The 23,243-nt window shown below is 49.9% G+C and overlaps 1 protein-coding gene across 5 annotated transcripts; it reads left to right on the forward strand.

Annotated features, from left to right (window-relative positions):
- Positions 1–5,119: 5,119 nt before the first annotated feature.
- ODAD1 (outer dynein arm docking complex subunit 1) lies at positions 5,120–23,056 on the forward strand. Of its 5 annotated transcripts, none has more exons than XM_077313970.1 (16): positions 5,120–5,165; positions 8,150–8,314; positions 9,003–9,197; positions 11,375–11,474; positions 13,099–13,288; positions 13,784–13,906; positions 14,009–14,122; positions 14,678–14,745; positions 16,111–16,298; positions 16,762–16,890; positions 17,062–17,144; positions 17,417–17,585; positions 18,642–18,805; positions 19,462–19,565; positions 20,249–20,327; positions 21,511–23,056. In XM_077313970.1, exons 3-16 carry the CDS (start codon positions 9,131–9,133, stop codon positions 21,616–21,618), a joined length of 1,686 nt encoding a protein of 561 aa, XP_077170085.1. In that variant the 5' UTR covers positions 5,120–5,165; positions 8,150–8,314; positions 9,003–9,130; the 3' UTR covers positions 21,619–23,056. The 5 variants fall into 5 exon arrangements, with proteins under 5 accessions (XP_077170085.1, XP_077170084.1, XP_077170086.1 ...); XM_077313969.1 differs by lacking the exon at positions 5,120–5,165 and adding an exon at positions 5,344–5,451; XM_077313971.1 differs by lacking the exon at positions 5,120–5,165 and adding an exon at positions 5,344–5,451 and having other exon boundaries at positions 16,765–16,890.
- The last annotated feature ends 187 nt before the right edge of the window (positions 23,057–23,243 follow it).

Raw genomic sequence — 23,243 nt, forward strand, 5'->3', positions numbered from 1 at the left:
TGCTGCTCCCCCCCCCCAGTAGTGCTGGGTGCGGCGCCTGTCTCCCCGGGGAGGGGGCCACTCTCCTCTCTTGGCAAGTCCCTGCCCGCGTGGCTGCGCGCCTGGCGGCCCAAACCTCTCCTTCATCGCCACGCCAGAGCGCGCGAGCACCTGCGGAATGCCTGCCTGCCACGCAGCTCATAAGGGCAGAAGACAACTCATTTCATCATCACAGTATATTATGGTCCCCTATCATATAGGATAGGCCAGTCTAATTTCTTCCTCTAAGGAACTCGTGGTAGCTTAAAGGCTCTTTCCCTCCCCCACTTTATTCTCACAACAGCCCTGTGCAGTAGGTCAGGCTAAAAGAGCATCATGGCCAAGTAGGAATCTCAGCTCCGATCTTCCACGCCCAATATTCATACTGCCACGCTGGCTTTCCGAGTTGCCCTTGCTTACAGGAACCTTTGGGGCAGGGGCGGCCAAACTGTGGCTCTCCAGAGGTCCATGGACTACAATTCCCATGAGCCCCTGCCTGCTGAATTGTAGTCCATGGACATCTGGAAAGCCAGTTTGGCCATCCCTGCTGCAGCCTGGGACCTGACCATTTAGCGATTTCTTCAAATTCAAGAGATCACAGCAGGACTGAAACAGTTTTTCTTCTCTTTTTTTTTGCTAGATGGAATTGCCTCATTTCCAGGTGGAGCTTTGAAGAAATGAATGGAAAATCAATTCGGAAACCCTCAGCAAGGCTGTCGCCCTGCCCAAGTGTCTGTGTATTTTTAGCGTCTATAAATGGTTAGTGTCAAGAATCTATCAACGGAATGAGAACAGTTATTTTTTTAAAGGTTTTTACCTGCTTTCAAAGAACAGCTTCAAATAAAGAGTACATTTCTTAAGGTTGCCGAGACACTGCTTGAGCACCTTTCCGCATGAAAAATCATAGCAGGCAAGCTTCCCCCACCCCCTGCTCTTTTTCCTGATCGTTTAAGCACAATCATCTTGAAAAATTCATTCTGAGTCAGTGAGAGTCTTGAGTGGGCAGATATGGGTGGATCAGGTAAGTGGGAATGTACAAACCAGAAACGTTTCTGTTCTGAAAGCGAGCCCTCATTGTTTACAGCTTGGTGACAGCGACAGCTTCTAATCTGGCGAGTAAGGTTTGATCCCCCAATCCTCCACATGCAGCCGGCTGGGAGACCTTGGGCCAGTCACGGTCCTGATAGTGCTGTTCTGACCGAGCAGGAATTTCAGGGCTCTCTCAGCCTCACCTCCCTCACAGGGTGTCTGTGGTGGGAAGAAGGGAAGGAGATTGTAAGCCGTTTTGAGACTCTTCAGGGGAGTGAACAGTGGGGTGTAAAAACCATCTCTTCTACATGGGAAGAGTTGTGGCATAAAGTAAAACTTGGGTTCAAAAAAAAACAACTGGCATGAGGGAGGGGGCAAAGTGCACCCTCTGGCCCCACCTTTCCTACAGAGCTGGATCACACCATGGCAAGATTCTGGATTCCATGGGAGAATTCCTGGAAACGTCCTCTGGAAACAAAGACAGCAAATGTACAGTAAATGGGATCTAATGAAACCACAAGGGTTCTGTCTAAGTCACGGGTTACTATGATGCATTTCAGAACCTGATATGAAAAATGGGGACCCATAAACGAAAGGAATATAAACATGTAGATTGTTTCATCATTAGTCCATCACATGGGTTGCTGTATCTTGTGTCACCTCAAACCACTGTGTAAAGAAAATAACTATCTTGGTGAATATCTTGGAACTCAGGGTGAATGTGATACATGTGATACAAAAATGTGATACACTTTTGTATCACATGTACGTACATTTAGATTTCCTGAGTCTTATACAGATCAGGTATCTGTTTATTACCATCCTTCAGCCTGCCAAATTTAAATTCAAAGAAGGATTAAAGGGGGGCTTCTCTTCATTCAAGAAAGAAATGAGGACGACATTGTGCTTAAAAAAAAAAAAGATCTAACCCTTCTATGAGTACCCAGCTTCCTGGGGGGTAAACGGTCATGACTGGGGAAGGCACTGGCAAACCACCCCGTATTGAGTCTGCCATGAAAACGCTGGAGGGCGTCACCCCAAGGGTCAGACATGACTCGGTGCTTGCACAGGGGATACCTTTACCTTTACCCTTCTATAATGTGCGTACTCAAGGAAAATGCAGTAGCCATTACTTACCACGGCATACCTAACAGATGGCCCAAGCCGCCCAATGGAATATGGTGAGATTTAACCAGAAGGACCGGCAAAAGAAAGGAACCGATAAGGAAAAGCTAGATTGAGTTCTCAATGTGAGTGTTTATTGATCCACTTTAAAAAAAGGAGAGAAGCCAAGAGGCAGAAATGAAAGCAAGAGGGATTAAAGGGTTCCCCCTGCATACGTTTGAGGCCTGCTTGAGAAAGAAGTGGGGATGATTTATTGTGGGTTTTTTTAAAGCTCTAACCCACCTATCGCAGGCACTCAAGCAGAGTGCAGTGGCCATTAATTAACCTGGTGTACCTAATGGATCGAGCAAGCCAATCTAGGAAATACAGTGGGGTTTTAACCAGAAGGGCCCGCAAAAGAAAGAAAAGAATAAGGAACTGCTGGCTTAATTGAGTTCCCAATGTGAGTGTTTATCGATCCACTTAAAAAAAGGAGACGATCCTAGAGGCAGAAAGGAAAGCATAGTGTGTGCCTCGACAGTCATTTTTCAGCCCTCAAAGAGCTCCAACAGCAGCACCCTGACTTGGCTAGAAGATAAGCAGGCCCTACCCTGGCTAGGATTTAGATGGGAGACCTCCAAGAACTGGGATGGAGTTCCTCCAAGGAACACTAGGGACGATGACATGGGGAAACCATCTCTGAATGTCCCTTGTCTGGTGGGCCAGGCAATCCTCAGATCTGGCTGCACTACACGTGCAACTGAATGAATGGGTAGAATCCCGAGGGATTATACAATACAAAAACCTTTAATGGCACCCAAAATGTAAAACAGCATACAGAGAGGTTCTGTAATACAGATCTATAAAGCTGTAAAAAATTGCAGCAGACAAGGGAGCAGCGAATACAATAAGATAAAGAAGAAGAGTTGGTTCTTATATGCCGCTTTTCCCTACCCGAAGGAGGCTCAAAGTGGCTTACAGTTGCCTCCCCTTTCCTCTGACTTGACGTTTACTGCTTTACCCTGTGGGTCATATAGCTATAGATAAAAGCTTGGGAGCAATTATCAGTAAGCAGCAATTCAAGAGACCTGATTATACCACAGTAGGTTTTAGGTGGGTGATAGTTTCAAAAGCCCCTCTCCATTAACATAGTCCTTGGAAGTAAATAATTAGCTCATCCAGGATAAGATTCGGGCTCCGCATCCCCCTGTTGTGCTATGCCCAGTATCTAGCAGAGATTTTCTTTTTTCAGACATAGGGAAAATGTCATAAATCAGATCCCATCCTGCGATCTGAAGTGGCATAGTCCATTCTGAGACCGCAGGACTCTATCACGGCACTAAAGATGATGTGTGGAAAACGTAAAGTGTCCCAATAGTCTGAATATAGGAAAGTCATTTGTGAAATTTAGCTCAAAACCCAGCACCAGACAGAACAGCCCAAGTACAAGTCCATTTGTGTCACATCCAGGCCTAATCCAAGCAAAAGTAGTATGACCATTTTACTTGTACTGTGTCCTTTTTTAGAAAAAAAAACCCTTAAGCTGTGTAAAATGGGACTAACTGTAACCTGGTGGACATAATTACATGTTGCCCCCTGCCCTTTGTCTGGGAAAGCTATAAATTTAATTAAAGCAAGTGTGAGGTTACAATTTACTTATTTATTACTTTTACATTTATACCCTACTCTTCCTCAAAGGCTCAGGGCAGCTTACAATGTTTAAAATATACGACAGCAATACATTTGCAAAGAGGTCTACATTCTTGTCAAATGGCAGCTGATGTCAGCTGGCGAGATCTAGAACTGTGCTCTGTCCTCACAGAGCAGTTCTGTCAGAGCTCTCAGCTGTTCCTACCTCACAGTGGGTGTCCGCTGTGGGGAGAGGACGGGAAGGCAAGGGTAAGCTGTTTTGAGATTCCTTCTGGGGGAGAAAAACAGGGTATAAAAAACAACTCTTCTTCAAGATTGCCTTCAAGATGCACAGCACAGTGAGTTTTCCCCATAGCAGTACCAGTTACCCGGACTGGCAGTACTGTTATTCTGTTTAACATGCATAGCTTGTGGCTACCTTAAAATTTAAACCGATAAGGCATGCCCAGTAGACATCAGGAGGAGCTGGAATACGAAATTATGGCTGAACTTTGGCTGCAGCAGTTATTTATTCGCTTAGATTCAAGCAGGTAGCCCTGTTGGCTTGAAGCGGCAGAACAAATTGAGAGTCCAGTGGCACCTTTAAGACCGCCCAAACCTCAGGCCTTGAATAAAACTTTGTTGGCCTTATAGGTGCCCCTGCTGGACTCGAAATCTTCTGTTCTAATAATAATCTAATCTTTCACTCAGTCTAATTGACATACCGCCCCTCCCTATTCCCAAGGATGGCAGGCATATTTTGATCTGTCCTGAAGATCCCCCGTCCCCCATCCCTTGCCGCACTGAGGACTAGAAACCTCACCCGACGCAACCCCCCTTCCCTTCTCAGGAGAGCTGGAAACTTTGTGAACTTGCAAAAATTAGTCCCGACGATCTCTCAGCTGCACCGGTGGAAGTTTTGCCTGGGGGGGGCGGGAGGGGGTTGCATTTTTTTTGGAGGGGGCCCACTGGAGCAGAAAACCATCCTCTCCGCCCCAAACCTCCCAGCAGAACCGAAAAACAGGGCGTGGCAGCCCACCCTCCACCCTTCCCGCTTCCTCTCTTGCAGCGCCCCACCCTCTTCACTTTCCCTCCCTTGGTGAGCTTATTTTATTTATTTATTTATTCCTTTCCCAAAACTGTCTCCATGGCAACGCGCGGCCCCCCAACCAAAAAGCGCTGTGGTTTTGCGAGAGGCGATGGAAAGTTGCCATGGCGACTACCCCCCCCGCCCGCGCACCACCCTCCCTCCCTTCCTTCCGTTCCGGCGCTCGCCAACTACAAAGTCTCGCACTGCGCTTGCGCGTCGAGTTCCGCAGAAAGCCGGGGGGAAGGAGGGAAACTGTTAGGCTTGCGCATGCGCAGGGTGAAGGCAGGCCTGTAAGGTAGGAAGGGGGACGGGCTTAGGGGAAGGGGTGGGGCTTAGGGGCTGCTCAGGACTTCCGGATAATTTGGGAAGGGCGGGGGTGGAGGAGAGGTTTGGGGGGAGGCTGTGAGCAGACAGGACCTCGTGGTCACGTGGCTGTGCAGGGCTTTAAGGCCTTCCAGGGCCGGGGGGGGGGGCGGTGGCATGTTGAACGGGCCTGGGGGGCAGCCTGAGGATGGCTCAGCCCTGTAATAACAAGTGTGGACATGATTTCTGCGTGACCTGCCAGGACCTGGGGTGCTCAGGTGAGCTGGCCAAACCTGGTTGGGAACTGCACAGTCACATGACCCCACAGAACATGGGTGAGCTCAGGCTTTTTGGGGAGGGGGGAGAGGGAGGTCCTCTGCCAAGGCATTTGGGGTTGGAGTTAGCAAAAAAGACAAAGAAGAACAAGAGAAGGGGTCTTTGCGCCTCCAGGCCTCATGTGACCTCACAGGATCTGATCATGACTTCCTAGGACCTTGGCAGGAACTGTTGTGAGCCAGGGATTTAAGGGTGCTAACTCTGGGTTTGGACATTCCTGGAGTTTTTGGGGAGCAGTTTAGGAAGAATGGGGAGGGGAGCCTGCTCAGCAAGGTATAATGCCATAGAGCAGAGGTGACCAGACTGTGGCTTTCCAGGAGGCCATGGACTGCATGCTGTCAGTGGTTCATGGTAATTGTAGTCTTTGGACATCTGGAGAGCCACAGTTTGGCCTACGCTGCCATAGAGTCCTTTGAAGCTCTATTTTCACCTAGAATCATAGAGTTGGAAGGGATCTCCAGGGTCATCTAGTCCAACCCCCTGCAGAATGCAGGAAATTCACGGAAATGATCTCTGGGAGATCTCTAGGCCCCACCTAGAAGCTGACAGCCCTACAATCCTGTATCTTGTACGTTTGGGGATTGGTGTGACATGCCAAGACAGGGACATAGATTGGACTATGCGGGTGATATGAACCGCTATTTGGTGTCTGCCTATAGTGTAAGCCCTGTAGAGTTGCCAACAAAGAGGACTCTTGCAGCCCATTAAAGAGATTTATTGCAGCTTTTGTGGGCTAGAATCTACTTCATCAAATGAATGAACGGAATTCTCAGTTCTCAGGGTAGGAACTGATTGTGCAATAATAAATCCGTTCGTCTCTAAGGCGCCAAGAGATTCGTGCTTGCTTTTGCTGTGACAGACTAATAAAGTTACCCTACTGGCGCTTGTAACTATCTTTTCCACCTGGCCCTGCTCCTGTTTTTCTAACAGCCATTTACCATGGGCACATTAAATGAGTGAATTTTTTTTTCCTGGCAGGGAAGCAATGGGTTTGGAAATGCTAGATAAATAAAAGAAGCTTTAAAAGGTAGGACTTTTAGTGTGGGGCATTGTACAGAACAGAGGAATAATGTGATGGTGCGTGTAGATCTCACAGTCTGTACTATGAGATTGTTAGATGGGGAACAATCCGGCCAGGGCATCATAAAGGTAAAGGTATCCCCTGTGCAAGCACCGAGTCATGTCTGACCCTTGGGGTGACGCCCTCTAGCGTTTTCTTGGCAGACTCAATACGGGGTGGTTTGCCAGTGCCTTCCCCAGTCATTACCGTTTACCCCCCAGCAAGCTGGGTACTCATTTTACCGACCTCGGAAGGATGGAAGGCTGAGTCAACCTTGAGCCGGCTGCTGGGATTGAACTCCCAGCCTTATGGGCAAAGCTGTCAGACAGCTGCCTTACCACTCTGCGCCACAAGAGGCTCATCCAGGGCATCATGCAGGGGAGCAATTAGATGGTCCAGAAAAAGCATTACGATTGAGGAAAGGCTTAAAAGTGGAATGTGTATTAGGTGGAAGAAGAACAGACAAGACTGACCTTTCCACAAACTTGCAGAATGCCCCAGGATTGCAGAAAAATCTGAAAACTTAAAAACAAAAGCAAAGCATCAGAGGCTTAATACATCCACCCGAAGTAATAGAAGGAGTGCCTGTATCTTTAAGAAATGGATACCCTCTGTAATGTAGTTAGACTAGTTTCAGACTAAGATTTGGTCTGAATCACCAATCTGTCATGGAAACTCCATGGGGAATCTTGAGTCAGTTACTCATTCTCAGCCTAAGCATACAGTGTAGTGTGGAGGGCGCAGGATTGAGAGAAAGATACAAAAAAAAAATTCTGTTAATACAACAAGAACTTCTCCATTATGCCCCACTAAGTACATTACTTTCTAACAAAGTGGTGGTTCAGGTCAACCTCAAGCAAATGCCTGGCGGAGGAGCTCCCTTTTGCAGGACCTGAATGACTCTGTCATATTTTCAAGGCAAGAGACATTCAGAGGTGGTTGGCTTCAAAGACGCGTGACAGAAAGTTTAAGGGTCACTTCTTGGGAGGAATCGTAGGAAGGAAGATGGGGTGGGGAACAGAGGAAGACAGATTGTGAAACTTGGGTAATATCCAGGAGCAGCTGACTATCATGAAAAAGATGTGAATTCCAGGACTCCCTGGTTTGAATTTATTATTCCCAAGGGGATTCAGACTCTATCATTCCTCCTCCCCCCCCCCCACACACTCCTACCTCTTCTAAATCCCCCCCCCCCCAATCATAGATGACTGGGGAGATCTGTCTCTTATTTTCTCTTAGGTATCAATTTCTTCCGAGAACAAGATGGGGCTCTATTGTTGCTAACTTTCCCCACCAGATTCCTACTTCCCTACCCAAATGAACCTAGGGTTGCCAACAATCTAGGGGAAAAACTGGAAATGGGCATGGAAGTAAACATCACATAGTAAATACCATCCTTTATTAAAGGGTCAGAAAATTCTTTTTCTCCTGGTCGCTGACAACTCTCGGGGGAAAAAACAGGGGCTCATTTTTCCAGCCCCGCCCTCCTAGAGAACCCGAGAATCCAGGACTTGCCTCCATGATCAACAGTGTATAATTTCCTGCTCTATTCCCCCCCTTTTCCCCCCTTCTTTAATCAGCATTGATGGAGAGCTGATGCATTTCCTGGAGACGGTTGCTAACAACTGAGTTGACAAAGGCAACAAGTGGGTGATGTTGGCAGGAGAGACCTGGTCCTCGCACCAGAGCATAGCAACAAATACTGGTCATATATCTGACATAAGAGTTCTCCAGTAAAGGACAAGGTACCTTCTAGTAATTGCTTTGGGGGGATGGTGCATTCTGGATGCAAATGCTGGGAAGACAGATGTTTGGACAGATTTTTAAAAGCGTGCATAATGAAATGTGGTAAATTAGTGCCTGGTTTGGGGGCAAGAACTGTGTGTGTGTTAAAGCCTACTTTTAGATCCCTTAGAAGACGGAATGGGGAGGTCTGAGAATGGTGTCAGGACTAATAAACACAAAATTCATAAACTGTAGTGCTTCATCCGTTTCAGTGATGCATGAGATTGCAATGGGGATAATCAAGGGGAATGCCAGAGGCGAGTGGTTTTTTTCAATGTGCATGGTATGTAGAAACTAAAAAACAAAACAAAACCCCACCTAGTCCCTTCAACCTTACAGGTAGAAGAGGTAACCCCTTAAAAAAAAATAGAACAACCCTCCAGCTATATGCGTGGTCCTCCAGCCGAGAGTGAATTTGTGGAGTTAATGAAAAGACCTGCTAGAGTTGTGTCTGATCTACAGTGTTCTGGCTTCTGTCAGTCAAGGCACTGCTGTTTGCGACTGACTCATACATGGTAGCCATCGCCTTCAAAGGCTGTTACATGTGAGACGTCCGGAATATCCGTATCAAGTCCGGAATATCCGTCAGTCTTTGTGTCCAGTTTCTGTGGGAGCAGCTTATCACGAGAGGCCGATGTCTGTTTGCAGGAGGAAGATTCTGGAGCAGAGACATTTGCTGTCTCAACGGCAAGGAACTTCAGAGAGCGACGGGGATTTCTCACCTTCGGCACGCTCTCTGTTTTCTCATTCCTCCTGCCAGCAGGAAGAGAGCCAAGATGCCATTCTTCAAATCTACCTCCAGCCTCCGCTCAGACAGCAGTGATTTGGACATGGATGGCCTCGGTAATTTCCTTGAGAGGGCAGAAGAATATTGCCCTGGGGGTGCATGCTGTGGGAGAGGGGGCCCAGGGATTTTGCAGCCCTGGGTGGAGTTTGCGGATTCATTCCCAGTGTGTCATCTGATGCAACTCTCACCCACCCCTCACTGGAATGGAGAAGCAGAAAGGATTAATTTCTGGCTTGTGACTCCAGTTTGCTTTCACCGAGGCGATGGATTTTTTAAAAATCCCTGCTGGATTTCACCAGGTTTATGCAGTCGCTTTCCAGCAGATGGCTGGAGGTTTCAGGGAAAGTAGAGCATGAAGGTTTTCCCCTCCCTCTCCCTGTAGTTAGTCTCCAAAATCAGATATTCTGAGATATACCACTTTGGATGATAGAGAATCTCTTTTGGAATCATGGCGACTCTTTGGGTCTTGGTACGGGTCTGTCTTGAGTCGGCCTGCCTCGCTGCCACATTTGTTTCCTCGGTACTCATTTTGGGCTGGAATCTAGATACGCACTTACTCTTCTGAAATGGCACCATAAAACAAAGATTTATTCAGGGCGTGAGCTTTCGAGGGCAAGCAATCTTCCTTAGACTATGAACTCCTTACATGAAGAGAGTGCTTGCACTCGAAAGCTCACGCCTTGAATAAATCTTTGTCGGTCTTAAAGGTGCCACTGGACTCTGGTCCTATTGTGCTACTTCAGACCAACACGGCGACCCATTTGAATCTATCCTTCTGAAATGGGTTTAGTTTCCGCCGCTGGTCCCCACAGGTCCAAGATGCTTTCGTCCCTTCAGCCTAATTGCTGGGAGAGGCCAGAGGAAAGCTGCCCTTGTTTCCCCAGAGGAAGCCCACCAGAACGTTTTGAGCATCCGAGTTTTAAACAGGGTTCCCCAGGGGCCGTGACTTGCATGCTTCAAATGCATGCATGCACCACGAGGAAGGGCAAAACCAGATTGTGGTTGGTTGAACTTCCTCTGGGTAGCGCTCGGTCGAAAGTTGAATCCCGGGCCCGGTTCCTTGGGAGTAAGTCCCCCCCTCCCCCTCCCCGAACTTCTAAGTAAACATTGAAGTGACCGAGCATCTTGTAAAATATTTGGGTCATAACCTTAGAAACTTAAGAGACACATTTGGCAGTGTCATAAAGGAGCTTGGCAGGAAACAGTTCCTAGGAGCGAAGGGGAAGGGAGATTCTCGCTGAGAAGACGGTAGATTGTGGAGGAGACAGCCCACTGCAGTCACTGAGCTTAAAAGGGTTTAACTCTGCATCGGATGGGACTACAAGTCCCGGAATCTAGACTCCGGTGGTACAGATGGGAAGCGGAGTTCGCCTTCTGCCCAGCCCATCAGGGTGGGGTCAGGGCATGAAATGCCAAACCTAGAGCGGAGAGGCTCTTCCCTTGTCCGGCAGCCCAGTCAAATGCTCGATATTCCCCTCCAACTTGGTCTGGATGAGCTTGGCGAGTTCTTTATCTTTGTTTTGCCAAGCTGAAAAGCTGACTGCAGAGAGCCAAGGGAAGGCAGCTCTAGCGAGGGAACAGAGAGAAAGCGAGAGAGAGAGACAAGGCCTTTGTATCCCAAAGAATGAGGCCAAAGAGACAGAACCGGGAGACACCTTGGCTGCCGTCCACAAGTTTTGGCTGCGTTTACGAGTGACGCTCTGTACTTGGGCCTCTTTGGGGAAGGCTGGCTTTGAGATCTAGCGGGGATTAAATGAAAGGAACCGAGACACGAATGATCAGATCCCGGCCAGGGTTGGTGGGATCCCTGCTGAGGGGGAGTCAGCGGCTGCGGGAGGATTCAGAAAGCGAGGGGCTCGTTTTCTGGAAATGTGGTCGTCGAGGAACACAGGGGGCATTCCTTGCTTAGGAAAGGGCATGTATCAGGCCTTGTTGGAGTGGAATCGTGCAGGTAAAGCAAGGGCTTCCCGGGGCTTGGAGTGTTTAGGCTTGACCCTACAGGGAAAAAAATTATAGAAAGTATCCTGGGGGAAGCAAGTAGCCGCATGCCCTCCAGTGCAAGTTTGTGAATGACGGAGTCTTCACTTCTCCCCCATCCTGCCATTGGCCCCTTCTATCTCTTGTGTTTCTGTTAGCAGCAGGGGCCCCCTCCATCCTTCAGAGAGGAGGACATGATGCTTTCTAACCACCCTTTTCTCCCCCCTCCCCCCTTTCTTCTCTGCCACTTTTCCAGCGGAAAGCGAGCTGGCCAAACTCCAGCGCCAGTTCCGCACCTTGGAAGGCGACCGGCAAGCCTACACCTTGCAGTCCAGGGAAACCATCCGCAGGCAGATGTATGTATGCGCACGGCATCCTTGACGAATCCCGGCTCCCCAGCAATGGATGGTTGAGAGGGCCCAATGAAACGTTACTGTTCTTAACGCAGGGATTCCAGACTCGGAGCCTGTGGGTGCTCCGGTGGGGGGGATCTGCGGCCTTTCGCCTCCTGCCTTAAAGGACTCGGCCACCAGCTAGGGCAGGGGTTCTCAACCTGGAGGTCAGGACCCCTTTGGAGGTCAAACAACCCTTTCACAGGGGTCGTGGCAGGGCAAGCAGGTTGGCCGGGGGGGGGGGGGGCGGCGCCATCCACAAAACAGCCTTGCAAGGTAGATCGAGAGAGTGTTCATCTGTCTAGAGCAGCGAAAAAGAGCGAGATTGGCATGGTGGAACGAGGCGGAACTGAACTGAGAAACACGGGGGGGGGGACACCCATTTATATCCATCATGAACAATGGATCTTCACGCCATGGGTTAGTTTCGGTTTAATTTCTGTGAAGCACCCAGAAGCATGCAGTCCTTGCATGAGAGGCACCAGGCTTACTCCACCCCAGCTGCAACCACTGTGTCAACCCAAACTCCGCCCAGCATCCAGTTGTTTTGAGTGCCTCTGTTCTCACTTTTTGCCTTTTAGATACCCCACAGTTTGGTGCTTTTCTCCATTTTGGTGAGGGGGGGTGTTATTTCCCGGCCCTCGTTCCTGGCACGGATGTGTGGTTGTGCGGCACCTCCTTGGTACCTGTCCTCTCCCTGCCTAGCCTGTCCCAAAAATCCAGCTCTGATTCGGGTGTGAGCCTCACAAGTGTCTGTACATCTCCCTGCAAGGCATCACAAAACAAACGCTCAAAACGGCCCATCCCTTTGTAGATACTGACATAACACAAGGGCGCGTGGCAACACATCAGCACAAGCAACACACAGTTGGGCAGTTTGGTTTGGCCACACCAGACCCATGCAGTGGCAGTGGGGTGCAGGCATAGGCTGCCCTCCCTTAACAAGTCCAGAAAAAAATCCACAGCCTTGCATCCCCAAGGACTCGAGGCCTTACGCTGTGATCTGCATTCTCACACAAGTTCAGTCTCCGATGTGACATGTGTGCTTTCTCATGTCCTTCGCCATCTTGCCACATCTCCTGCCACCTCCAGGGACCCCTGCCTCCTTTGGTCCTTCTCTGGGGTAACCAGTTCTGTTTGGCTGGACAACCCTAAACCCTGGCATCCCTTCCTCTGAACCCAAAGCTTTGCTCCTTTAACTCTTGATGTCTCAGCGTGACATCCTTTCCCCCCCCCCTCTTTTTACAAATGCAACACCACCTCTAAGTCAAAACACAGTGCTGCCTTTTTCCCAAGCAGACCTCTTTCTTTCCATTTTGTCACCGGGAACGATGCCAGCGGGCTCCCCCTTTCATACCTGGCCCCAGCACCGTACCAAACACTGTGCAAGAGCTGTGTGTTCAAGTCCTGGAGCCCCAGCTTGTCCGGGGCTCCCATAGCTGTGCCCTGAAAGGTCTCTGAAGCTGGCGTTGCCACCAATCCCGATCAAAACTCACCAGTGCTCCCATGCAGCGCTCCCGCATGCCCGCCCTGCTCCATCCCGCCGTCTCGTCCTGCCAGCCATCTCTTCCTCCTTCCCCTTGGGCAGGCTGGAGGTGAAGCGCCTAGAGAGGGAGAAAGAGCAGCTGCTACGGCGGCAGGCTGTGGCCGAGAACCGCACTAGCCAGCAGCGGGAGAAGGATCAAGCCAACAGCCTGCGGGCCTTGTTGGGACGCCGGGACGATGTGGAGCAGCAGATCATGGAAGAGAAGAAGCAAATAGCCCTCCTCGATCGAGAGGTACGGAGGGACAAGGGCTGGGAGCCGTGATGCTTTGAGTGGTTTTTGATCCCGCGTTTCAGTCGAAAGGTTTTAGAGGCCTGGAAAACCCAGGCTAGCCAGATCTCATCAGATCTCACGAGTTATGGGGATGGCCAACCACCAAGGAAGTCTAGGGTCAGATGACCAGCCACCTCCAAATGCCTTGCATTGAAAACCCTATAGGGTCACCGTAAGTTGCCAGGAATTTGACAGCAAAACGAGGGTGAGGAGCTTCTAGGCGAACAGTGTTTTGCTCTTCTCCTGTATCCTGCAAAAGGGAAAGACTCCGAGTAGGGGCAAAAGACTTGGGGGAGGAACAATGATGAAGCGGTTGGGTGCTAGAACTACTCAGTCTAATCCATTGGCACAGAGAGAAGAGTCTGTGGGGATTCAGTACCCTCCTAAGTGCTGGGTTTATTTATTTATTTTTGGGCCTTAGCCCCTTTCTTCCACTTTTTTCCCTATCATTGATAGATCCAAGGTTGGGAGAAGCGGGTGACTATCCAGAAGAAGGAAGTGGGCAGCGGACAATTGATCCAACAACAAAAGGCCCAACTCCTGAAGAGGACCCAGACGTTGGAGAACCAACTAGACAGGGTAAATAAATCATTTTTTAAAAAGGTGGTCCACGTCTAGGGGGTGAGGAGAACCAGGACGTCCTGGCTGCCTCCGTCTCAATCACCTGCCTTCTGTTTCCAGGCCGCTTCCCAGTTCAGTTCTCAGCTCGTCCTCAACTCCCAGCTGCGTGAGGATCTAGAAACTCTCCAGATGGGACACGATCACTTTGAACAGCTTTATAAGAAACTAGAGACGGTAGGAGGATGCCGGGAGGAAAGCGGAGGGAGTCGGCGGGACGTAATTGGCGAAGTTTCCAAAGGGGGATGAAGCCTGGCCGAAGGCACGCGAAGGTTCTGTTACGGGAAGGGCTCTGGTTGCCTGGCGAAGCCGCCAGTGTAGAACGGAATGATGTGATTGGCTGTCGAGAGAGCTTTTCATTGGCTGAGCTTTTAATCGATCGTGAAACGGAACAGTGTGACTCAGAAGGGGTTCTTTGCGTGATAGAAGGGTTCTTATCTCAAGATGCCCAAGTCTCATGGTTGACCAACTCTAGATTCTGACGTGGGAAACTGCACAGTGCTTAATGTATTTTGGGGACACGATGGTCGTCAGGCCCGATATTGTCTTGAGGGTCGATCCGCAGGCCCACGTTCTGCTTTCCTCTAAGGAGTTTTGCTCTTATCAGTTGGAGAGAAGGGCTGAGCAGAGCCTGGGCCGCTAAAAGGGGAACAGGGCTCCATGAAGGGGTAGGAATGTTGCCCTGTAGTAAGAGGATGGATCCAAAGGCTGCCCCTCTCTTTTATTTCTCAGGAGCTGCTGGACACACGCAGGAACATCGGGGCCATGATCAGAATCTCCTCCGTTGCCTACGAGGCGAGGTTAGGGAAAGCAGATCCTGCTTCTGGGCTGGGGGGGAGGGAGTCCTCCCCCCCTTACTGCTGAGACAGCCTAAGTCCTCTCCTCGGGCCCTGATGGCTCCCCATTTGCTTGGCTGCCTTCCCCTGTTAGTGCATTTTGGCACGTTCAGCAGTCTCGAATCCCACCTCTCCTAAATTTGCTCTGGCCTCCTTTAGCCTCAGGGCTGAATCTAAGCTGCACTAGAATATACATTCTCCTCCGAGGTTTAGCCTTCTCCTCCAGGAAGTTGGGTGACCTTGGGCTAGTCAGAGTTCCCGTAGATCTGTTCCTATAGAGCAGTTCTCACAGAGCTCTTTCACCTCCACCTACCTTACTGGGTGGTTGTTGTGGTGGGAAGGGAAAGGGGGTGGTAAATGAAAAACAGGGCACAACCCCCCCCCCCCGGCTTCTTTTTCTACACCAACGCCTATTTCTCAGAAGAACAAAATTTGTCTATATTATGCAAATCCAGCTCCGTGCTTCACTTGCATTGTGCAAAGCACTGAACCTCACTCCCTGGTCCCTCGACATCTAGAATTCGTCTTCTGTTTTCACATTGCTGTCTAGAGGCTGCCCAGGCACTCCCCCTCAGCAACCACAACGGCCGTTGTTCTCAGAATTTGTATTCCCAGAATGCTCTGGTTTTGGTTCAGTAACAAACGGCATGCTTGCATCAAATCCCAGAGTGCTTACAATGTGGGTTCATGTGTTGGGATCCAGGACCATAAAAGAGAGGTTCGAGCTTGCGCTGGCAAACGCTTGGTTTCCTCTGACAGCTGGGGGGGTGGGGGATACAGAAGTTGTAGCTCGGAATACCTGAACCAGATCAGGGAATTGGTCCATCACCCCCAGCACAAGTCACTCTGACTTGCTTTCCGTTCCCCAAAAGTTTCCAGAAAGGGTCTTTTAAGTGGAGATGCCAGGGGCTGAGTCTGGTGCCCTTTGTATGCAAAATGGGGTCATCGGGCCAGAGAGATTTGAGCCAGGGGTCTTCCTGGTCCACAGATCATACTAATAATCTCCCGTTATCAGGGAAGTTGGGAACTGGGGTTCTTGGGCTTCTTCTGGGCCCAAACATGAACAAACCCATTTTGCCTTGCTCGACCCACTGAGGTTGGGTTTGCCAACCTCCAGGAGATGGCTAAAGATCTCCTGCTGTTACAGATGATCTCTAGGAGATCAGTTCACCTAGAAAAAAAAAACAGCCACGAAAGGTGGATTTGGTGGTGTTCTACCCCATTGAAGCCCCTCCCCTTCTCAAACCCCTCCCTCCTCAGACTCCATCCCCAAGATGTCCACATATTTCCCAGCCTGGAGCTGGTAAGCCTATCTGGGGTAAATTGCAGGGACGAGGCAGAGAACCGCCTGGGCCAACTGCGGGACAAGATGGAGAAGGATCTCAGGCAGTCCGAATTTGAGCTGAGAGAATTAAACCGCATCCTAGAACATGACTGCCGTATGGACGAGTTCATCACCATCAAACTGCAGGAGCGGAAGCTCACCGAGGAAGCGATGAAGGCCAAGGAAAAACGAGGTGTGTGAGGGTGGGAGCGAAGAGCTAATCTACCTCCCCCCCCGCCCCCCGTGATAATGGGAGCGTCTGATCCTTCACCACAGCGAAGCTTGGAGTTGAGACTAATCTGGGAGAAGCTGAGTGATTAAAAGCAACGGATTCTGGGATGGAATTAAGTTGTCCTGGGGGGCCTTGGTTTAGCTAGTTATTTTAATGCATTTTAACCCATCCTACCTAATAATGGTTTGTCTTGGGGTCTTATTTAACTTTATATTTGTGTTAGATTAAGCTATACATATTTAGAACATTAGATTTTGGAGATCTTCCTTCCTCCCTCCGGTCAATGGTGGGTTGGTACCTCGCTCTTTTAGTGCATGAGTGCCAGCAGAGTAGGGAATCACTAGCTTGGGGACTGGGAGCAGCACGGGTGGCGGATTTGCCGAGGGTGATGGGAACCGGGTTCTCAGGCTCTGCTCTTTTCCAGCAGAGCAAGAACGCAAACGGCGAGGACCTGAGGAAAAGCTGGTGGACTCTTATCAAGACGCCTTTGAGCAGCTGATGGTGTTGACCGGCATGAGATCGCTGGACGACGTGCTGGAGAAGTTCACTTCAGGTGACATATCTGGGACAAGGGGTCCTTTGGGGACCGTAGACTCTCTGTCCTTGCACGGGGAGAGGATCCTAGAACTCAGTTGGGGGGAGTGTTCCCTCCTTGGCATACTCGATCTAATTTGGCCGGTTCGCGAGTGAGGTTCTGCCTGACTCTTCTCTTTCCCCGCCTCAGAGGAGGAGCGGAACTTTGCTCAGTTCAGCTACGTCAATGAACAAAACAGCCAGCTGGAACACATCCAGGAGCAAATTGCTGAGGTGAGGGAAGTCAATCACAGTTCCTTTCTTCACTGTTCCCCCCACCCAAGGGGAGGCAAATTTTTGAGTGCAGTTTTTGCAGAACAATTTTCTGCAATGAGGAAGGGGACAGTCAGAAAATGGCTGTTTAGGAGGGTGGATGCCCTAGCATTATGCCCAAATCCCACCCACTCCCAGCTCTGCCCACAAAGTCTCCAGATATTTCTCAGCCCAGAGCTGCAGCGTGCACACCTCTGCTCTCCAAAACATCTTTCCTCAACTTTGTTCTCCAGCTCAGAAACCAAATCAAGACGGTCCAGGATCAGGAGGCTCGGGCGGAGGCGGAGATGCAGTCACAATTACGGGCCGTCGAAGCGCAGCAAGAGGCCGCCGTGAAGGAGGCCAAGCAGATCGAAGTCCTGCTGAAGGCCCAGACCAAGCTTTGGGAGATGCTCAAAAGTGGTGAGGGGCAAAGGGCTGCAAGGCCAGGTAACATGGGAGTTTCCCCTACGGAAGCCGGCCCGGAAAGGAGAGCCACAAACATTTTGAAGTTGTTGTGGCAACAATCTGGAGGACTCAGGACTTGATGCTGTCTTCAAAAAAACAGCATTCTCAGGCTGCCAGACTAGAAAAGATGCTGTGCTCCATAGTAACCTTGCCGATGTTTGAGGAAAACCCAGTAGAGCGCTTGGCCCATGTTATAAAAATTGTGTGGTGCCTTTGGAAGGGGGGAATTTGATTTGGTCAAAGCACTTCCTGCTGCCAGTGACCCCTGGTGCTCCAGTCAGAGCTACGGTGAATTTGGGAACCTAGGACCATATTCCACACGTGCTAAAGAGTCTCCGCTGTCCGTGAGCGGAAGAGCTTGGCTCTCGCGCAAGCGGAAGTCCAAGCGGCAAGAGGAAGCGAGACGCCCACGTGGGGCCCCTCCCCTTCCCGCCCCTCCCAGGCCCATTGGCCATTTGGGGAGGAGGGGAAAGGATCATGCCACGCGATGTATGTTTAATAAGTTTTTAAAACTGCATAAAAAATGAACTCCCACCCACTCAGGAAACGCTTCCAGGACTGTCAAGAAACCCTGGCTGAAAAAGCTCAGCTTAATGCAATAGAAAGTGGCTTGATAGACACACCCATAAGACACACACATGCGCAAACATGCGTTACGTGTTTCCAGAGTTGCTTTGAGTCAAACAGGGTTCGAGGAACCATGCAGAATGTGCTTTTTTATCAGAGTGACCATTGGCTGAGAGAGAGCACGCCATCAGCAGAAACCCTCCTTTAAAAAAAAAATGCAAAATTAACAATCTGTCACTCTGTGCGTAGTTCGCAAGGCGCATCAGGGGCTGAGCAGCTGAGATTGGCTGAACGTCTTGCTGTCGGCTACTCCGTATCCCTAAGGGTGGTTGGAGACGGTGCTCAAAACCCCCCTGGGTACTTCGGGAGGGCAATGGGGAAGGCAGGACCTTGCGAACCAGAATTCAGTCATTCACTTCCCTTTCTCTCCCTCTCCCCTGAAAGAAATCGTGTCTCTTTTTGGGAAGCTGCACTGCGACTCTTCGTTGCTGGATAAAGTCCTCGGGGGGTCGATGGCCACCCGGGACGAGAACGTCACGATCTACATGGGTTCGATCGAGCAAAGGATCAATCAGTTATTGGCCATGTACTCCTACATGATAGCTGAAGTACGCAGGACCGGATAATGGGGAGGGGGGGGGGATGAACCAGCAAGGGTGGACGGGGACAGGGTAATGGGGAATTGGTTTCCGGCTCATTCATTTTGGGGAAGGGGTTTTTCCTGGGAGCTTTCTTGGACTGGAAGAGGCAACATTTAGCCCATTTGCACCAACAGGTCCTTCCACCACCTGTTGAATGTTTTTATTGCCCGTGACGATCTTCTGCAGGTCAGAGCAAATACAATAGCTTGCTCGTGTCTTTTCCTGAAAAGCCTTACGCTCCCCTTTTTTAAAATCCAAATATCAGCAATCTTCTGTTGAAGTCTGCCCCTCTCTAGGGAAACATTTTTTTTTACTTTGGAACCGTGTAATGCAATTCACGGTGGCCGAAAGCAGAACGGGCCCCTCCTTTTTGTTCCCTGGGCATTTGGGGCCTTTTGCAAACGTGGTTCTGAAGCAACAAGGACTCGAGGCCCTTTTTAAAAAGGCAAAACCTAGATGCCGACCACAGTTTGGACTGAGAGGAAGAAATGAATCGATCCGGGTTGGTAGCGGAGGTGGAGGGGGTCGGCTCTTAGAGGTCCCTTTTTACCGGAGATCTTTGGGAGGGGGGGGGGGGTTGCAGGCTTTTGGTTCAAACAATATACATTCTGTTCCTCTTTTAGCAAGAAGACAGGCCTTTCGATACACTGGAGACGGTGCAGTTGATTCTGGGCCAGAAGCCTGCGGGTTCGTTTCACCAGTTCAACATTCGGCCACCGACTACTGGGTAAGGAGAAGGACAATGCCCAACACCACCCTGAGATCTGCCCCTCCCCCCTCCAGGGATCATTCAGAAACATTTGGCATTCTGGCCCAACAGAACCAACCTGAGATAACAAGTCAGGAACCCGAAGGATGAGCAACAAGCCAGCGTGGTGTCATAGTTAAGAGCGGAGGCTTCTAATCTGGAGAGCTGGTCTTGATTCCTTGCTCTTCTGCATGCAGTCCTGATAGCGCTGTCCTCACAGCAGTTCTCCCAGCTCCACCTCCCTCGCAGGGTGTCTGTTGCAGGGAGAGGAAGGGAAGGAGATTGTAAGCTGCTTTGAGACTCCTTCGGGCAGTGAGAAGCAGAGTATAAAAACCAACTCCTCCTCCTCCAAATATAAATATTTATTATTAAGTGCACATAAAACTCTTTAAAAACAACCCTAAAACGTACACATCAACATCTCTGCAATATGGCACATACAGGCTCCAGGGGGTCTTATTCATCAGTGGCCAAACCAACTATAATGCACACGTATAATAGACACGGTACAAAAACAAGACCTGGTTGGTGGCTTAAGAATCCTGAAACAAAGATATTTTAAGGAGAATTTTCATGCCCACTTTCTACAACCATTTGAGAGGCACTGGGAAAGATGCTGGTAGTTGCCATCCAAATGACGGCTTTTTCTCTGCCCTTTGCAGGCCGAGCCATGAAGGAATCATCGAAGATGATCAGAGGCCCTGGACTCACACAGAAATCAGAGAAAAAGTCCTGAAGGAGGTGAGTACAAGCCAGAAGACTTGCGTTTGGAGGAGGGTGGAGTGAAGAAGATCTCTCTCTCTCTCTCTCTCTCTCTCTCTCTCTCTCTCTCTCTTTCTCACACACACACACACACACAAAAGCACACAAGTAAGCTTAACTTATTTGGAAGCAGGCGGTGGGGATGACAGGGAAGCAAGCGCTTTTATTGAAATATTTATATCCTGCATTACGGAAAGCGTCTCAAAGCTAGCTAGCAATCCGATAAAAGCTGCAATACACAGCTGAATTCCAAAATATCGGCCTATCATCCGAGCGACTCGGCACACAGCCTATCTGGGTCAGCGGTAAATTACAACAGGAAGGAAAACCCCCCAAAAGCTTTGGCTGGCATCTCAGGGCAAAAACGATGGACGCTGAGCCAGTTTCCCTGCAGAATTTCCGTCATTTTGGTGCCACTGCCGATAAGGCCCTTGTCTGATACTCCCTCTGTGTCCTAAGGGAGGGTTTTGAGAGGCGCGCATGTTGCTGCCCCCCCCCCCCCACTTTAACTCCCTCCACGACCTTTCTTCTATAGGATAAGAGACTGATTCTTGGCCTCTTATCTTTTAGCAATTCTACACAAAACAGAAAAGAAAGACTTTTATAATTAGGGTGGACTTAGAAAGGAAAGGATGGAAGGCTGAGTCAACCTTGAGCCAGCTGCTGGGATCGAACTCCCAACCTCATGGGCAGAGCTTTCAGACAGCATGACTGATGTCTTACCTCCCAGCTTGCTGGGGGGTAAACAATAATGACTGGGGAAGACATTGGCAAACCACCGCGTATTGAGTCTGCCATGAAAACGCTAGAGCAGGGGTAGTCAACCTGTGGTCCTCCAGATGTCCATGGACTACAATTCCCATGAACCCCTGCCAGCATTTGCTGGCAGGAGCTCATGGGAATTGTAGTCCATGGACATCTGGAGGACCACAGGTTGACTACCCCTGCGCTAGAGGGCGTCACCCCAAGGGTCAGACATGACTCGGTGCTTGCACGGGGGATACCTTTACCTAGAAAGGAAAAGGTGATTTGTTTAGAAAATTAATACGTGGTTAGGCTTAAGGCTATGGCCAGTGAAGCCCGAGACCATTGAAGGAATGGAGGGGGAAAAGGAGTTGTTTATGTCAGCGAACCTAATGGATTTCTCTTCTCCCCCCTCCAGGTCCTGAGCAAGGGAGACCTAGCTTACCAAAGGAGAAGCACACAGCCCGAAATAACCAGCGCCCGGGTTCGGGCAGCCGGACACAAGAAACCACAACACGCCTCGTGACTTGCCTAGGAACTTTGGCCCCGATCTGCTCTGCGCAACGCAAAGGACTGAAGCCGCGATGTCATAGGCAGGGGTGCGCGGTGGTCTGGATCCCCACATTGCTGCCCCTCTACGAGCACCCTCCACAGCCTTCCCCACATTCGGGATGACTGGAGTGCCCAAACGTAGCCTTCGCCCTGCAGGAGCCTCTGGTTCGCTGCGGGTTCTTGAAGATCTTCCTCCTTCTGGTGGATTTTTCCCTTCCTTTGCCCCATCAGGACTGACTCGCTGCATACCTTACGCATAACAGATATCCTGAACCTTAACAAAAGGGTCTTTGCTCCCAAGCTGCCTGTTCGCTTCTCTCTCTCCATTTGACTCCGGAGTCTCTTGCGAAGAAGGGATACATCTTGAAGCAGACAATCTCTGTCTCCTCTCCTCTGTACATCTGCTGGAATCCATTCCTGCAGGGGAAGGTGCCCCTATACCTTTGCAGTGTAGCAAAGCCCATATTTCCAGGGGCAAAAAATGCCACAAGTCCCTGATGCTAAGGAAGCTCTCACTGGGCTAGGAACAGGTGCATGAAGCTCATGAAGTCACCCTCCCTGCGCCACTAGTTTCCAAAAACTGGCACATTTTCTAGTGTTGCAGTAACTTTTTTTTTTGAAGCATCCAGAATAAGAATTCACGCTGTCGTCGAGGCACAAGACAGGAGTTTGTAGCAAGTGTTTGGAGGCGCATGAGGGACTTGGAAGTGTTTGGTGCCCTTGGCCACATATTTAAGTCACATTTTAAGCACACACACGCAACCTAGCTTTTCTCGCCAAAACTGTAGCTTGTAACCATGTGTGTGTCTCTGGGAAGGCCACGCCAGACATACGCTGCTGGCCACTGTGGCATTGCGCATGAAGCATGCCCACATTGTGAGGATTGCGCATGGATAAAGTGCATGTCTTGATAGTTGAATGTGTGTGTGTGGGGGGGGGTAGTTTCCTGTGTGTTAAAAAGGTAGTTCTTTTAGCCCAGATTTTTTTTCTTTTTTAGCACAAATGTTTTTAATGCGCAACCGTTTCAAGAAGGACCGAGGCCTTCCTGATCTGCCGGTCGCCCATCCGTTCCTTGGCAACGCCCCTCCAGTCCTTTTACATTACGCCCCCCCAGAGAAGACCCTTGCGGGATGCATCCCCCTCTCAGAGATGATCATCATGGAAACAAATCTCGACCGTTTCCTTGAAGGGAAACGGCAGGATCAGGCCGCAGAAGGTGGGGGTGGGGTAGGGTCGAAGGGCATACCAGTGGGCCCCTGGCTCCAGAGGGGAGCATTCTCTCATACACAGACACCTGTGACAGGTGGGAAAGAGTTTTTAAAAATTATCGCGTTTTTCGATTATCGGTGGAAATTGAAAGTGAGACGATTAAAATGCTGAAATGGCTGACACGGCGGGTATTTTGATGTTCAGTTTGTCTCTCGTTTGTTTCCTGGTCTTTTCTTATTTTTTTGTAGGGGTAACAGGACTGAACCCGGAGATTGTGTTGAATATGGTTGTTTTGGGGCAGAGGTCGCTGCCATCTTGTTTGGGGAAAGGGGAAACGTCCCTTCCTGGCAGGGTAAAGGCAGGAAGGTGGTTTCCTTGTAACCAAGAGGT

This window comes from Paroedura picta, chromosome 16 (genome assembly GCF_049243985.1).
Source record: "Paroedura picta isolate Pp20150507F chromosome 16, Ppicta_v3.0, whole genome shotgun sequence".
Taxonomy (NCBI): domain Eukaryota; kingdom Metazoa; phylum Chordata; class Lepidosauria; order Squamata; family Gekkonidae; genus Paroedura; species Paroedura picta.

What these genes read in the sequence shown, in the direction of transcription:
- ODAD1 (XM_077313967.1), top strand. Translation starts at nt 11,011, where the DNA reads ATGTGGTCGTCGAGGAACACAGGGGGCATTCCTTGCTTAGGAAAGGGC. An exon ending in TAGCCCTCCTCGATCGAGAG is followed by an intron (nt 13,289 to 13,783) that starts GTACGGAGGGAC and finishes TATCATTGATAG; the next exon opens with ATCCAAGGTTGGGAGAAGCG. An exon ending in TCCAGGAGCAAATTGCTGAG is followed by an intron (nt 17,145 to 17,416) that starts GTGAGGGAAGTC and finishes TTTGTTCTCCAG; the next exon opens with CTCAGAAACCAAATCAAGAC.